Here is a 15,925-nt window from a genome sequence, read left to right as displayed (position 1 = left end):
ATGATTGTTTTATATCACAGGTGCCGCTAGAAGGTCCGTATTGCTGCGTGTGCGACGTCACATTTGTATCGGAGGAAGCGCACGCGCGTCATCTCAAACTGTCTTCCAAACACAGCAGCGACAATGACCCGTAAGTTTATAATATTCAACACTTAGGTATTCTACCCACAAGGTGGACCGACGACCTCGTAAAGGAAGCAGGAAGGCGCTGGATGCAGGCCGCTACCAACCGTGCGATGTGGAAGTCATTGGGGGAGGCCTATGTTCAGCAGTGGACTTATGGTTGAAACGATGATGATAAATACTAAAGCCTGGTCCGTGAGCACGTAGAATTTAGTCCAATGACCCCAAGCTACCCATCCTTATCGCTCGCGCGTAATTATATTGCTGTCGCGCCTGTGCGACGCGCGCCCGCAGTGAGTGTGCGAGCGCGACAGCAACATAATCACGCGCGAGCGATAAGGATGGGTAGCTTGGGGTCATTGGACTAAATTCTGTCTGCTCGGACCGGTCTTTTTTACCTTACAGGAATTTTTATGAGCTATCAAACATGACTCTCTACTATAGATTTGGTATTTATTTTGGTAACTGTATTGTGTAGAAGGTAGATATGTAAAAAGCCTAAGAGTAGGCGCACACCGTTGATTTTTAGTTGGCCGATAGTTGTGCCCGATTTTAAATTGTATGAAGAATCGGCCAAATCGAATCGGCGTAGTGTGCGCACTCCCATACATGCCCATACTGATCAACTGCCCGACCAAACTATCGGCCGACGAAAAATCAACGGTGTGCGCCTACTTTAAGTGTGTGTTAGCGACGTCAAAGAGAGTCAGAATTAATGTTGGCAACATCATGTCAATTAGTTCAAATCAACTTTATAAACCAATTTGAACGATTATTTTTTGTTGAATAGGTATTATTAAAAGAGTGGTTTCAATTTCATGCGAATTTGAAGAAAATATTTCACCCCCAAGGGTGGAACATTGGGGTGTAGCGTTATTTTTATCTAGATATAAATAATCGCCAACTTAAGTTAAAATTAAATAAATATTTTAAATTAAATAACTACTCATTAAATAAAACAATTTCTTATAAATAAAACATTGATAAAATAATACTCTTATAATAGTAATAATATCTGTACAAATTGATTACAACGTTTATCGATATTTCCGATTGCGGTTATCGACTGTACCGCATCTCTATTTCGTTTCCTTCAGCGATCAAGCGCACGAGGTTCACGTCGCGGCAGCCCGCGTCGGCCATTTTCATTCGCTCGGGACGTCGGAGTTGAGTAGACGCAGCGTTATTGTCGTCCGTGCTGTCAAACTTTCGTCGTAACGTCCCTAATTTTTACTTTAAATTTATTTGCCGTATCCAAAGAAAGATTATTAATAAACTCTGTGCGTGTGTATCCCCCACTTATTGGGGTTCACTGTACGAGCTTCGATCTGGCGAACATACCCTACGTCGTTGTCCTGCCAAGGATTCATCATCACCAGGGCAGTACCGCTCTGCACAGCAAGCCAAACCACCTTATCTCGGCCAACTTACCCACAATATCCCACAATATAGTATTAACTAACTATGCAATGTTACAAGAATAAACAAAATTTATTTTCTTTGTAAGTGTTGTGAATTATTTTAAAATTCCCACATTACAGGGGATGAACTTTTTTATAAGCAATATCTCCGCCGATTATGAACCAATTTGAACGATTATTTTTTTGTTGAATAGGTATTATTTGTGTTCACGCATTTGAAGTCCGTTATATTTTTTTTTAAGTTATTAAAAGCCTACTCGCAAACATAAATTAGTTTTATGAGTTTGTTTATGAGTGGCAGAGCAAGCTATGGGACGTGTATAATTGCCCTGGATAGGGCCTATGTACTGAATAAACTACACTGGTCATCATAAAAATCGACCCACCAGCGACAAGCACTTTCAAACGTATGCATCCCCACTTCCCACCAATATTACTATACTATATTACCATTTAAAAGCCTAGTTCTAAACTTCATTTCATTAAAGGAAATGTTTTTACCCCAAAAATGTGTCTGTAGAAGAATCCAGAGTCACTTCTTCAAAAAATAGGTAGTTACGCTTGAGCCAACTTTTATGGCTATAAAACTGTTAAGTTGGGATTAATCGCTATCCATCTGTTAAAGAGGACAAGTGAGATCTTTATTTGGTTTTATAACCATAAAAATTGGTCCAGTTGATCCCAGAGGTGAGCCCAAAGTGAGGTCTTTTTTCAAGTTTTTCAAGTCACATTTATTGATGTTAATCGTTTATTAAGAAATTAAATGTGTTTTTCTTTAAGGATATTTATTGGGCTTTCAAATAACACCAATATTGTTGGGGCACCATGATTGTGTCAGTAGAAACGAGTTTTCCTGTAAAACGTAGGTGGGCCGATTCTTGTGATGACCAGTGTATTTGGATTTGAAAAAGTTTTATCGATCTTGGTTTTGATAGAATCGAAATATTTTAGGCTCCATTTGAACTATCGATGAATAAATCGTTACACCATCGATTATGCGGCAACACTAATCGATTATTTGGACTTATCTACAGGAGAGCACAGCATACAAGACGGCGCCATACAAATGCGTCATCTGCTTCAGAGGATTCCTTGTCGCGGAGAGGTATAATGCGCACGCAGTCAGGCATAGCGAGGTCAGTAAATGAACAATTTGACACCATTCTCCGATAATTCGAAATCACAACTTTTCTAAAAAGACACTTCATTCTGGTCTTAAAAACTTAATTAATTTTTAATTACCTGTAAATTACGATTTTTGGTCGCATTGTAATTGAAAAAAGTAGTATAATTGAGTTGACAAAATAGTGACGTCACTTGCTTGTAGTGCCATACAAAATCTATGGGAGAGTTTCGTTTTGACAGTTTTAAAAAGTACGTCAATTGATTGGTGGTGTCAACATGTCTATTCTAAAGTCAACGTATTAAGGCTGGGTTCACCATCTTGCTTTAACTTTAACATACGTCAAAAATCGTTTAGGCGCTATGGTCCAATTCGCAATTGGTCCAAACGTGAAAAATTTACCAATTCGCGATTAGCCCAATTCGCTATTGGTCCATTTCACGATCTGTCCAATTTGCTATTGGTCCAATTCGTAATTGGTCCAAAATAAAAGGATATCCAAAATGAAAAAAAATAAGGAGGTTATTCAACTTTTACTACTATTGCAGAAAAAAGCGAATTGGTCCAATAGCGAATTGGACCAATCGCCAATTGGACCAATCGCGAATTTGTAAATTTTAAAAATCTGTCAATCTCCATACATTAATTATTTATTTAAAAAAGTACCGGTTATCGTCATAGTCACCGTTAATGTTAGGTGGTGCAATTCAGCCTAATTGGCTATAGCTGTTGCAGGGCTTCCCAAACCTTTGGGAACTTGCCAATTTTTGCAACGACCATGATCAATTTTTATTATAAAATAAGAACATAATCCAATGAAAAATAAAACGGGATATATGTAGTGCATTGCCACTTCAGCTTGCTAATCCGTCGGGTTTTTGATTGCCTCATGACGTCTTTGGGATAATACCGCGAGATTCTTTACTGAGCCCCGATTACGGTAACTTTTAACGTCTACAATCCAGACACGCTTCATCGATTCTGCGATACGATTGGTCAAAACAGCTGACGTACGCTGTTGAACGACCAATCGTATCGCAGAATCGAGAAGCGTGTCTGGATTGTAGACGTTAAAAGTTACCGTAATCGGGGCTCTGTCATCTGTATCTGTCGGCCGTTTGGTATAGTCGTTCTAAAACGGACTACTATTCCGAGAGGTCCCGGGTTCGATTCCCGGCCGGGCAGAAATTGAAATGATGATGAATTTTAATTTCTGTGACGAGTCTGGGTGTTACTATATGTAATATGTATGTATTTCGACATCACATACCGATAGTCCTCTCGACATTCTCTATCGACAGTTTAGCAAAACTGTCTCTAGGAGAGAATGTCTCTAGGTCACGCTCCTAAATTAGAATTTATCTCATAATTACTTATTTAACCCTTTATCAGTAGTGGGAATATAGTTCCCACCATAATACCGATTCTACTAGGGACCGGAATTCGTTGCCTGCTGCTGTCTTTCCCTAACACAATAATCCAGGCCTTTTCAAAGCGAGAGTGAATAGGCACTTACAGGGCAAGCTATGCACCATCCTAGTTTGCATCCCACTTAACACCAGGCGCGATTGCGGTGAAATACTTACCACCAATTAACTTTATTCCCTTGTCTTAAGGTACAATAGCAATGAAAGGTTAAAGGCTTAATTAATTAACCATTAATTTGTTTAACAGCAATGCGGCGCGTACGAGTGTTTCATATGCAAGACTCGCCTGAAGACCAGTCGCGCTCTAAGGAAGCATCTCACAGCACAACACACAGAGAAGTTTAGTTGCAAAGGATGCCCCTTCGTCACTAGAAACAGGTATCATCATCATTTCAGCCACAGGACGTCCACTGCTGAACATAGGCCTCCCACAATGACTTCCACATCGCACGGTTGGTAGCGGCCTGTATCTAGCGCCTTCCTGCTACCTTTATGAGGTCGGACCGGTATCATGATCATCATTGTCGGCCGTTTAGTGTATAGTCTTTTTCACCTAAGATGATCCGTATGACGTTTCGAGTTTGAAAGATTTAGAGATGTCACATAACTAAACCATAGCGATTTATCTATCGATTTTTTTTCGAAGAGTTAGTAAAACCTACTTTTAGAGAAATATTTTGTATAGATGTTATTTAACAAAAAACATGTTTTTTTTTAATTACAAATATTATTGTAACAATTTATTATTAATAATATTCAAATTTCATAGTTCGTGTTCAAAAAAACGATTCCTAAAAAGTACTGGTTCTGTTTCTTTAAATGAAAAACTATTAATTTATTTTCAATGCGTTTATTAAAGTCAATAATCGAAAAATACAGTTGATTTTTGTGATGTTTTTAATAACTAAGTATTCACTGCAATCGATTAATGAACCGCGGAAATAATCGATTTTATTATACAACAAATACCCCAGCACTAAATCTATTCCGTTTCACACATTGCGTACATTAAATAAAAAATATTTTTACATCGTATTTAATTAAAATATCATCAATAGACTCAGATTTTACTACATATTTCAAGACAAGTAGTTAATTTTTTTTTATTATATTGCTAATAAAATACAAATATTTTTTCAAAAATACTCTGCATAATTATGTAGTATGCGTAATATGGATAACCTTGAAGTGTCATACGGATCATCTTACGTGAAAAAGACTATAGTGGTTCAAAACGGACTACTATGCTGAGAGGTGCCGGGTTCGATTCCCGCCCGGGCAGAAATTTAAATGATGAATTTTGATATCTGTGACGGGTCTGGGTGTTTTCTATGTATATTAAGTACTAGCTGTGCCCGCGACTTCGTCCGCGTGGACTAATGACTTTGGGTAGGCACTTTTAATAATTTAGTCTAATTATTTTACAAAGGCCTATGTTCAGCAGTGGACGTCCTATGGCTGAAATGATGATGATGATGATTTTACAAATAGCTTTTGCCCGCGACTTTGTCCGTGTAGAAGTCGAAAAAGTTCTCATAGGATTTTTAAATGGTTTTTAACGTTATTATCTAAATGTTTGAATACTATTTGATCGTTTAAACACAGTGAATGATTCAATTACATAAAATTTTAATGATACTTTTCACGGCTTCGCTCTCATGAATGTTAACGACCGTCAAAAGCACGTCGATAGATGGCGGTCACTAATTTAGACTTTGATTTGCTCGTTTAAACACAGTGAATTATTCAATTACATAAAATATCTATAATGACTAAATTTTAAATATTATGAACAGTTCTATAAATGTAATATTTAGTTCCTAATTAGGACTAATGATACGTTTCACGGCTTCGCTCTCATGAATGTTTACGACCGTCAAAAGCACGTCGATAGATGGCGTTTTTAAGGATATTTCTCACCTCTTAACTATTTATTGAAATTTAGTTTGTCACATATCGTCATAAATTGTAGCCTATATATTAGCCTGGGTTATAAATAATAATACTGTAAAGTTTCAACAAAATCCGTTTATTAGTTTTTGCGTGAAAGAGGAACAAACATCCAGACATCCAGACAAAAAGGTTACAGTGAGCCAACCATAAAAGATAGACATATGCTGTAGCGGACTTTTTTGTAGAACTTTTAAAGGGGAAAATCCTATCATACATAATTTATGCGAAACTTTAACCGTTTACGCAGCGTCAGCTCTCAAAAGGAAAAAAATCACTGATTTGAAACATTCTTCATTGGTGCTCCGCTCCTAGTGGTCTTAGCGTGATGATATATAGCCTAAAGCCTTCAGGGATTAACGGACTATCCAACACAAAAAGAATTTTTCAAATTGGTCCAGTAGTTCCTGAGATTAGCGCGTTCAACCAAATAAACAAACTGTGATTAATAAATTGCGCCACTACAAACCGTACCAACAGATGGCGCTGTTACGATCTTACTATGGCAAACTTCACCGCGCATACAATCCTGCATCGCGGTGACGAAGTTTTTTACCATGCCCAGTATATATAGACAAACCAAGATTGTGTAAATTAAATGCTCTAACTCCTTATGGTGGTTGAGCGTCATGTTCCACAACTTCAGCTTTATAATATTAGTATAGATGTATTTACAAAAAAAAAGCATTTAAGTATGTTTATATCTGTTGTCTAGTACCCATAGTACAAACTTTGCTTAGTTTGGGACTAGAAGCGCAGTGTAAATGTCCAAGGATATTTATTATTTATTATTATTATCATCATAATAACCCTAGAATTACTAAGGACTTACGCCCGTTTTCACCACCAATCTCTAATGTTTAAGTGGCCCCTATGAAAACGAAATTCCTGTTATGTGTGTCCATAGAGGTCACTTAAAAATTAGGGATCGATGGTGAAAACGTACATTAGCTTAGCAGTCGTTCATTCAGGGAGGGCGCTTCCATCTTAAGATGGATTTTACAAGGCCAACAGTAAAGGTGGCTCCTAAGTCAAGTTGAAAGAGGTGGCCTTTTTCTTCATCATCATATTACAATGGGAATAACAGATAACGGGACTATTCCCACCTCTCGTTCCCACCACTGCAACTCCTGTGTAGCCAGGATCTACAGCTTGACCGCCAATAACCCAACCAATGAAGGTATAACGGATAAATAGTTTTGCTACTTGCCCTATATTTCACTTATCTTATCTATATATATAAACTAGCTGACCCGGCGAACTTTGTTCCGCCTTAATGGCAATAAATAAGCAGACTTTTTTTTTATTTCGAACGGGATAAAAAGTATCCTATGTCCTTCTGGCTCTATATACACTCAGCGGCACGGAATTTGGCCCAAGCCTAAACACCCAGATATGAGGCTAAATAGGTGTTGTATACCTAAGTTTCGTGTGACATGTTAACAGAACATTTGTTTTTGTTAATTGAAGAGGCTAGATTAATAAAAAAATGCGTCTGTTTAACTTTTTTGACTATAGAAACGCATTTCGTTGTTGGAGCGTAAAGAGTACGAGTAAGTTTCAATTCGATATTAAATGTTGTAAGGGTTTGGCGTTTTGTTTTTTGTTTTTAAATTAATCTTAGGGTTATTCTTGTATCCAAAATTTGAGAATAATGCCCATTACTCCAGCTCAAGTTGCTCAAATAGTGTTGCTTAGAAGTCAAGGGCGTATGCAGCGGGAGATGGCTGAAACTTTCAATTTATGGCGTACAAACTTAAGATACACCTTAAAAAGGCATGACCAGACCGCCTTTTACACAAGAAGACCAAGAAGTGGGGAATTAAGGTGTATGTCAGCGCGCGATGACCCGATTATCGTGCTTGCAGTATCAAGAAATCGAGATCTCACTACGTTTGATATACGCCAGCGTTTACAAACAGCAAGCCCAGTGAATATCAGTAAGCACACAATAAGAAGAAGAATGGAGGATCATAACCTGCATACTCGAAGACCAGCTCGAGGACCAGAACTTCTCCGATAGCTTCGCGAAGTGCGACTTAAGTTTTCTAGAGAACATGCAAATTGGACATTAGACTAATGGAGTAAACTCTTTATGAAAACTGTCTGTTTGCGTAGTAACTCTTCTCCGCACCTTCTCTATACACTTACATGGCCGTCTGGAGCTCTTAAGGTGACTCTGCAATCATCGATCCATAGAACTTTACTCCATTAGCCTTGCGTCTAATTTGCACACCCGAATTTAAACTTTTCGAATTTAAACACCCGAACGCCGCACAATATTTCTTTCTCTTTATGTCCATTTTTAAATAATACTTCGATCATAGAATTATAATCATACTACAACGCACGCCAGCGTCCTGACGAGCGCGCGCGTAACACTCGACTGATATAATACCCGCCGGCGGGGCGCTTCGCTGTAGGTAATTATCGGATGTACCGCGCGGAGTGAGCCAGGCCTGCCTTTAGGTGTTATTCAAAAAATAATACCATTTAAATAAATTACATAATGTTTCAGAGGTGTAGCGAGGGAGCATGAGAAATGGCACGCGGGCGCTCGCTACCAATGTCCACATTGTCCCAGCGAATTCGAGTAAGTACAAACATAAACATCACTTGCTTTCATATTTTATGCGTTTCTATGAATGTGCTCTTCGATCGAGAGAGCGATAATACCAACATAATAATTAAAGTTTTTTAAAGCAACTTTAAATACAATAGATCACAACTTTTTTAAAAGACACTTCATTCTGATCTTGAAAACTTAATTTATTTTAAATTACCTTTAAATTAAAATGTTTCATTTGCACTGTAATTGAAAAAAGTAGTACCATACAAAATCTATGAGTCTCGTTTTGACAGTTTTAAAAAGTACGTCAATTATTGTTTGCCACCTCAAATATCCTATTGTAATGTCATTGCAAGTTCCAATCTCAGCCTAATATGTTTTAATACACATGCACAATCACACAAAAAATAGGTAATTTGACTTTTAAAGAACACAATGAATATTTTCAATTGCAGTAAACTAACAACCTACATGGGCCATATACGAATCAAGCACGTATCGGACTTTGTATGTGAGCTGTGTGGATTCACATTCGTTAGTAAAAAAGGCATTGAAGTACATAAAAAGAAGAAACACAGACTTTCGGATAAAACGGTGAGTGACTAACGCCCGTATTCTATGATATATATTACTATGAGGTCTCACAGTGCGTGTGGACGCACACGAAGTTTGTGAGCGCGTTTAAACATCTACTTTATTGTATTAACTTGTCTCGGTGAATAAATGATCTTTTAATTATTTTTTTTAATCTTAATCTTCAAAAACAGTAGTTTTTCCAGCGGACTCCAGCGCTGTAGATTTTAATCTATGACGATAGATGGCGCTTTTTAGACAAAACGCTTTTCAACAAAATCCGTTCAGTAGTTTTTGCGTGAAAGAGTAACAAACATCCAGACATCCAGTTATCATGACATCCAGACATCCAAACTTTCGCATTTATAATGTTAGTAGGATATTTATTTATTTAAACTTTAGCACACATAGAAACAATGCACTGTGGCGGACTTAATGCCGGATGGCATTCTCTGCCAGTCAATCACGGGTCATACAGAAAGAGTAAGGCGGTGCAAAAAATTTACATTTAGAATAATATACTGACTTACATAAGATTACATACAATAAATGACATAATATCATCATCATCATCAACAGCCCTTTACAGTCCACTGCTGGACTATGAGCCTCCTCCACTATAGTGGAGGGTTTTGCCATAATCTCCACGCTTGGCAGGCGGGTTGGAGATCGCAGTTTAAAAGATTGATGTTTTTCAGAGAGCGCTGCTGCCCATTCTCTGTTTGATGTGTAGTCCCTAAGTCGCCTCTTACGACACCCGCGGGAAGAGTAGGGGTTGGTGACAAATGACATTTGACATTTGACATAATATAAAGAAATATAATAGACATACACATAATAGTATTATAGATGCATATTACGAGCTTTGCTTAGTTTGGGACAAAATGGCGCAGTGTAAAATGTCGAAAGATATTTATTTAAACTCCCTCACAGATGGATCATGATTGTTTCATATCACAGGTGCCGCTAGAAGGTCCGTATTGCTGCGTGTGCGATGTCACATTTGTATCGGAGGATGCGCACGCCCGTCATCTCAAACTGTCTTCTAAACACAGCAGCGACAATGACCCGTGAGTTTATAATAGACTAAGAGCTAGTGAACGCCAGACCTACGTCATTTTATAAAAGCTGAAAGTTTGTCAACGTATGCTCCCAATATAGGATACAATGTTGGTGGATCATGAAGTTTGGGTCATCGTGGCTTTGGCAGCTATCCTAAAAAACTGTCTGGCAAGGAGTTGGAACTGTCAAAACTGTCTGCCAAAGGCTTGATGACCAAAACTTCATGATTCACCAACATTCTATCCTATATTGGGAGCATACGCTCACAAACTTTCAGATTTTATAAAATGATGTAGGTCTAGCGTTCACTGGCTCTTAGTCTATAATATTTAACACTTCCATGTATTCTACCCACAAGGTGGACCGACGACCTCGTAAAGGAAGCTGGAAGGCGCTGGATGCAGGCCGCTACCAACCGGGCGATGTGGAAATCATTGGGGGAGGCCTATGTTCAGCTGTGGACTTATGGTTGAAACGATGATGATAATATATTCTAAAGCCCGGTCTGTGAGCACGTAGAATTTTGTCCAATGACCCCAAGCTACCCATCCTTATCGCTCGCGCGTAATTATGTTGCTGTCGCGACTGTGCGACGGGCGCCCGCAGTGAGTGTGCGAGCGCGACAGCAACATAATCACGCGCGAGCGATAAGGATGGGTAGCTTGGGGTCATTGGACTAAATTCTGTCTGCTCGGACCGGTCTTTACCTTACAGGAATTTTTATGAGCTATCAAAACATGACTCTACTATAGATTTGGTATTTATTTTGGTAACTGTATTGTGTAGAAGGTAGATAGATATGTAAAAAGCCTAAGAGTAGGCGCACACCGTTGATTTTTAGTTGGCCGATAGTTGTGCCCGATTTTAAATTGTATGAAGAATCGGCCAAATCGAATCGGCGAAGTGTGCGCACTCCCATACATGCCCATACTGATCAACTGCCCGACTAAACTATCGGCCGACGAAAAATCAACGGTGTGCGCCTACTCTAAGTCTAAAATTATTAATATCCATTATTTTCCATTTATTACAGAAACCGAATAAGAAACGACTCGCAAAGCATCAACACGGAACGCAATGGGCGCGTCATGAGAAAAATAGAGCGGCGGCCCGTCATACACGCGCCCTCGCCTGCCCAGCCCGCCGGCGCCGGGCCCGTCACGTGCGAACAGGTAGGACCCCCGTCATGGACCCTGGACCCCCAGTGGGAGGGGGGCCGTGGACCCCCGTCTTAAGGGGCCATGGACCCCATGTGAGGGAGCCCGTGGACCCCCGTCTTAAGGGGCCATGGACCCCCAGTCTGAATGTGGCAATGGACCCCCGTTTGATTGAGGTGTGGACCCCCTGTGAGGGTTGCCATGGACCATCTTGTAAGAGGCGGTGGACCCCCGTGTGAAGGAACCATGGACCCCCCGTGTGAGGAGAGTTACCACACCATACATTATTCATCGACTCGACACAGGTAGCAACGGTCGCGTCATGCCCAAGATAGAGCGGCGGCCCGTCATACACGCGCCCTCGCCTGCCCGGCCCGCCGGCGCCGGGCCCGTCACGTGCGAGCAGGTAAGGCCGTGGACCCCCGTGTGTACCCTGGACCCCCATTGGACCCCCCCATATGATAGGCGATGGACCCCCGTTTGATTGGGTCGTGGACCCCCTTGTGATGAGAGTCATGGACCCCACATATGAAGGGGGTCGTGGACCCCTGTGTGAGGGGGGCCGTGGACCACCATTTGAGGAGGGCTACCACACCATAGAGTAGCTGCATCAAGGCAGGTCGCACCCAGGTGGACCCCCATATGGAAGGAGGCTGTGGACTCTGGACCCCCAGTAGGAGGGGCGTGGACCATGGACCCCCAGTGGGAGGAGCGTGGACCATGGACCCTAGTGGGAGAGGGGCCGTGGGCCCTGGACCCCCAGTAGGAGGGGGGCCGTGGACCCTGGACCCACAGTGAAATGGACCCTCATATAAAGGGAGGCGTGGACCTCCCGTGTGAGAGGCTGTGAAAGTGTGAACCCCCCATGTGATAGGTCGTGGACCCCAGGCCCAGGGGCCAGTTCACCATAGACAAGTGTCAAAATAGAGCGGCGGCCCGTCATACACGCGCCCTCGCCTGCCCGGCCCGCCGGCGCCGGGCCCGTCACCTGCGAACAGGTAGGACCGTGGACCCCCGTGTGTACCCTGGACCCCCACTGGGAGAGGGCCGTGGACCATCTTGTAAGAGGCGGTGGACCCCCGTGTGAGGGGGCCGTGGACCCTGGACCCCCATTGAGAGGGGGGCCATGGACCTTGGACGAAGTGGCCCCCATATGGAAGAGGGCTGTGGACCCTGGACCCCCAGTGAAGTGGACCCCCATATGGAAGGGGGCTGTGGACCGTGGACCCCCCGTGTGAGGAGCCGGTGGACCCCCGTGTGAGGTGGCCGTGGACCCCGTGTGATGGGCCGTGGACCCCCGTTTGATTGAGTCGTGGACCCCCACGTGTGGGGACCATATACCCCCCATGTGATGACCGTGGACCCCCCGTGTGAGAGGGGGCCCGTGGACCCCGTGTAAGAAGGCCAACATAGACTTACATGACACAGCGAGCCGGGCATGGGTTGCAGATTATGTGTCCTACTGTATGAAATAATACTTGGGGTATTTTTGCACCCCACCGTTAAAGTCTTAGGTGTTGTGGCGTTCAATGCACACCCATACGGGGTCAAAATTACTTTTTTACCCCACAGTTTAGAAGTCACTGTATATTATACTGGATATTTTTTTGGATTCTACTACATATTTACCGATAACATTTTTGGGGTAATTTGCACCCCACTTTTTTTTGTTATTTTACTGACTATTTTTTTGCAATTTCTTTTAGTGCGGGGTCCAGCTCCGCGATTTGCGTCTCTACGCGCAGCACTTCCGCCGCGCGCACCCCGACAAGAATCGAACCAAGTACCCCGCCATGAAGACGCCGTGCATGTGCGAACAGTGCGGCAGGATATTCCAGGTTCGTTGTCTCGCTCTACTAGAACTAGGATTGGTCTACATTATTGTCTGTCATTATTGTCATCGTCATTTCAGCTACAGGACGTCCACTGCTGAACATAGGCCTCCCCCAATGATTTCCACAATGGCCGGTTGGTGGCGGTCTGCATCCAGCGCCTTCCCGCTACCTTTATGAGGTCGTCGGTCCACCTTGTGGGTGGACGTCTCACGCTGCGCTTTCCGGTACGCGGCCTCCACTCCAGAACCTTGCTGCCCCATCGGCCGTCAGTTCTGCGTACTATGTGCCCTGCCCATTGCCACTTCATCTTGCTAATCCGTTGTGCTATGTCAGCGACTTTAGTTCGAAGCTGTGGTAGGCCTTAAATAAAAGCACTTAAAAAAGGTATTGGAAAAATAAGTTTCGTTTCGTTCGTTTTAGCCAAATGACGTCCACTGCTGGACAAAGGCCTCCCAAGGATTTCCACAAAGACCGGTCCTGCGCCGCCCGCATCCAGACACTTGAACCTTAAAAATTAGTTTAAAAAATTATGATATTTTTAGCTACATAGTTTTGAACCTTACCGTCCCACCCAAAAGCAATGCAAAATACACTTTCACCATATCAAATTAAAGCTCAATTTCCTTCCAGAGCATGGCGCTCCTAAAGGACCATATGTGGGTTCACACGGGCGAGAAACGATTCAAATGCGACCGATGCGAGAAGAGTTTTACTCAGAAAACTAATTTGGTCTTCCATATGAGGGTGCATGGCGCTTCGAGACCTACGTACGAATGTCCGCTGTGTGGGAAACACTTTGCTTTCTATAATAATAGAAGACGACACATGTTTGTGAGTATCTTATCTATCTACCTTTTTATTTAGCGCTGGGGTCTGAAGTCACCCCACTAATTTTAAGCGTGGGGTATTAGTGCACCCCAACAGTTGTGGTTGCTCACTATGTTTCACTCAGAAGACTAACCTTTTAAATGTAAGCTTTGTATTGTCTTGTTATATGTGTGTTAATAAAGTTATTCTTATTCATGCTTGTACCTGGAAGTATAAGCGTATCTTGCACTGGGGTATGAATGCACCCTATCAATTCGAGGAGAATGAATGAGCTGTAATGATTTGTTTCAGATCCACACCGGCCTCAAGCCTTTCAAGTGCGAGACGTGCGGCAAATGTTTCACGACCGCGGGTGAGCAGAGAGCCCACGTAGAACATGTGCATTTGAAGAAGCCGTGGCCTAAACGCGCGCGCGGACAACGCGGCCCGAGGGACCCCGCGCCGTGGCAGAAGGGGCCGCTGCATGAAGACTAGGACTGGTAGGGAATAAGTCGCTTGGGGTGCGAAAGCACCCCACCAATGAATATAGCAGAAAATGCTGTTGCATCAAGACTAGCGGTCTACATACTGATGGGGTAACTTGCCACCTCACTGGCTAAATACTCACATGGAGAGCTTATACACCCCCTTACTAAATAGTGACATGGTGTGCTTAAGCACCCCCTTCCAATTAGTCGTATGCGGTACGAATGTAGTTCACTCTGCTACGGGGGGTAGCAACTAACTAAGATGGCGATCCAATACTCAGGCCTTCGACAATAAGAATCTCAAATAAAAATTAGCATCTCGAATTCTAGACTACGAAATTTATCCTATTATACTTTTGCATTCCAAACTAAATACTCGTGTGGGGTACGTAGGGACCCCACAAATGGTCTGAGAGTATAATAATATACTGATGTGCGATGTTATTTAATGAATGGAATTAAGAATAGTGTGTCTATATTAAACGAATGTATTTATAAGATTTAGCTATAAACTGCCTTATAACCGTAGGCATTTGTAAAAGTATTATCCCAACTAATATTATAAATGAGAAAGTAACTCTGTCTGTCTGTCTGTCTGTCTGTCTGTCTGTCTGTTACGCTTTCCCGCTTAAACCTCGCAACCGATTATGATGAAATTTGGCATAGAGATAGTTTGAGTCCCGGGAAAGAACATAGGATAGTTTTTATCCCGGTTTTTGAAACAGGGACGCGCGCGATAAAGTTTTTCTGTGACAGACAAAATTCCACGCGGGCAAAGCCGCGGGCGGAAAGCTAGTTTTCAATAATTTTGCGTCTCAACATTCACAAACTCATTTTTTTATAATTTTTATAACAATAGTGATACATAAATTAAGCTGTAGTACATAACTGTAAAAGTAAATATTCCTATTTTAATATTATAAAGGCGAAAGTATGGATGTCTGGATGTCATGATGTCTGGATGTTTGTTACTCTTTCACGCAAAAACTACTAAACGTATTTGGTTGAACAGTATTATTGTTTATAACCCAGGTTAACATAATAATATAGGCTATCATTTATGACGATATGTGACAAATAAATATCAATTAATAAATAAGACGTATCTAAAATGCGCCATCTATCGTCATTGGTTAAAATCTACAGCGCTGGACAAACTACTGTTTTTGACGTTCATAAAATATTCATGCGGGGAAAGCCGTGAAACGACGTCCACGCGTACGAAGTCGCGGGCGGCCGCTAGTAATAATATAATCGCAAACGTCTCTATAGTTGTAATTATGTATTTATTAAGTTGAGTATTACTTTATAAGACTCATTTACTTTATTTTAATTACTCTTTAAATATTTATATTTGACTGGGAGATAATGCCTCCATGTTTATTCATAA

At 41.7% G+C, this 15,925-nt stretch overlaps 1 protein-coding gene across 2 annotated transcripts in view; it reads left to right on the top strand.

The window, feature by feature from the left end:
- Nucleotides 1-15,091, top strand: part of LOC114355471 (zinc finger protein 260-like) — a 33,842-nt gene extending 18,751 nt beyond the window's left edge. Inside the window, exons 10-18 of one of the 2 annotated variants that reach the window (XM_028308331.1) lie at nt 2,579-2,680; nt 4,342-4,472; nt 8,563-8,637; nt 9,069-9,207; nt 10,147-10,256; nt 11,282-11,420; nt 13,112-13,243; nt 13,871-14,071; nt 14,360-15,091. In XM_028308331.1, coding sequence (XP_028164132.1) covers nt 2,579-2,680; nt 4,342-4,472; nt 8,563-8,637; nt 9,069-9,207; nt 10,147-10,256; nt 11,282-11,420; nt 13,112-13,243; nt 13,871-14,071; nt 14,360-14,542 — 1,212 coding nt within the window. In that variant the 3' untranslated portion in view covers nt 14,543-15,091. Of the gene's footprint in view, nt 1-20; nt 131-2,578; nt 2,681-4,341; nt 4,473-8,562; nt 8,638-9,068; nt 9,208-10,146; nt 10,257-11,281; nt 11,421-13,111; nt 13,244-13,870; nt 14,072-14,359 lie in introns of both variants that reach the window. The other variant, XM_028308322.1, reaches the window with a different exon arrangement.
- Nucleotides 15,092-15,925: the final 834 nt, after the last annotated feature.

Source organism: Ostrinia furnacalis, unplaced genomic scaffold (assembly GCF_004193835.3).
Source record: "Ostrinia furnacalis isolate ACB-3 unplaced genomic scaffold, ASM419383v2 OfSCF0197, whole genome shotgun sequence".
In the NCBI taxonomy this organism is placed as follows: Eukaryota; Metazoa; Arthropoda; class Insecta; order Lepidoptera; family Crambidae; genus Ostrinia; species Ostrinia furnacalis.
This window is presented reverse-complemented; position numbering and strand designations above follow the sequence as displayed.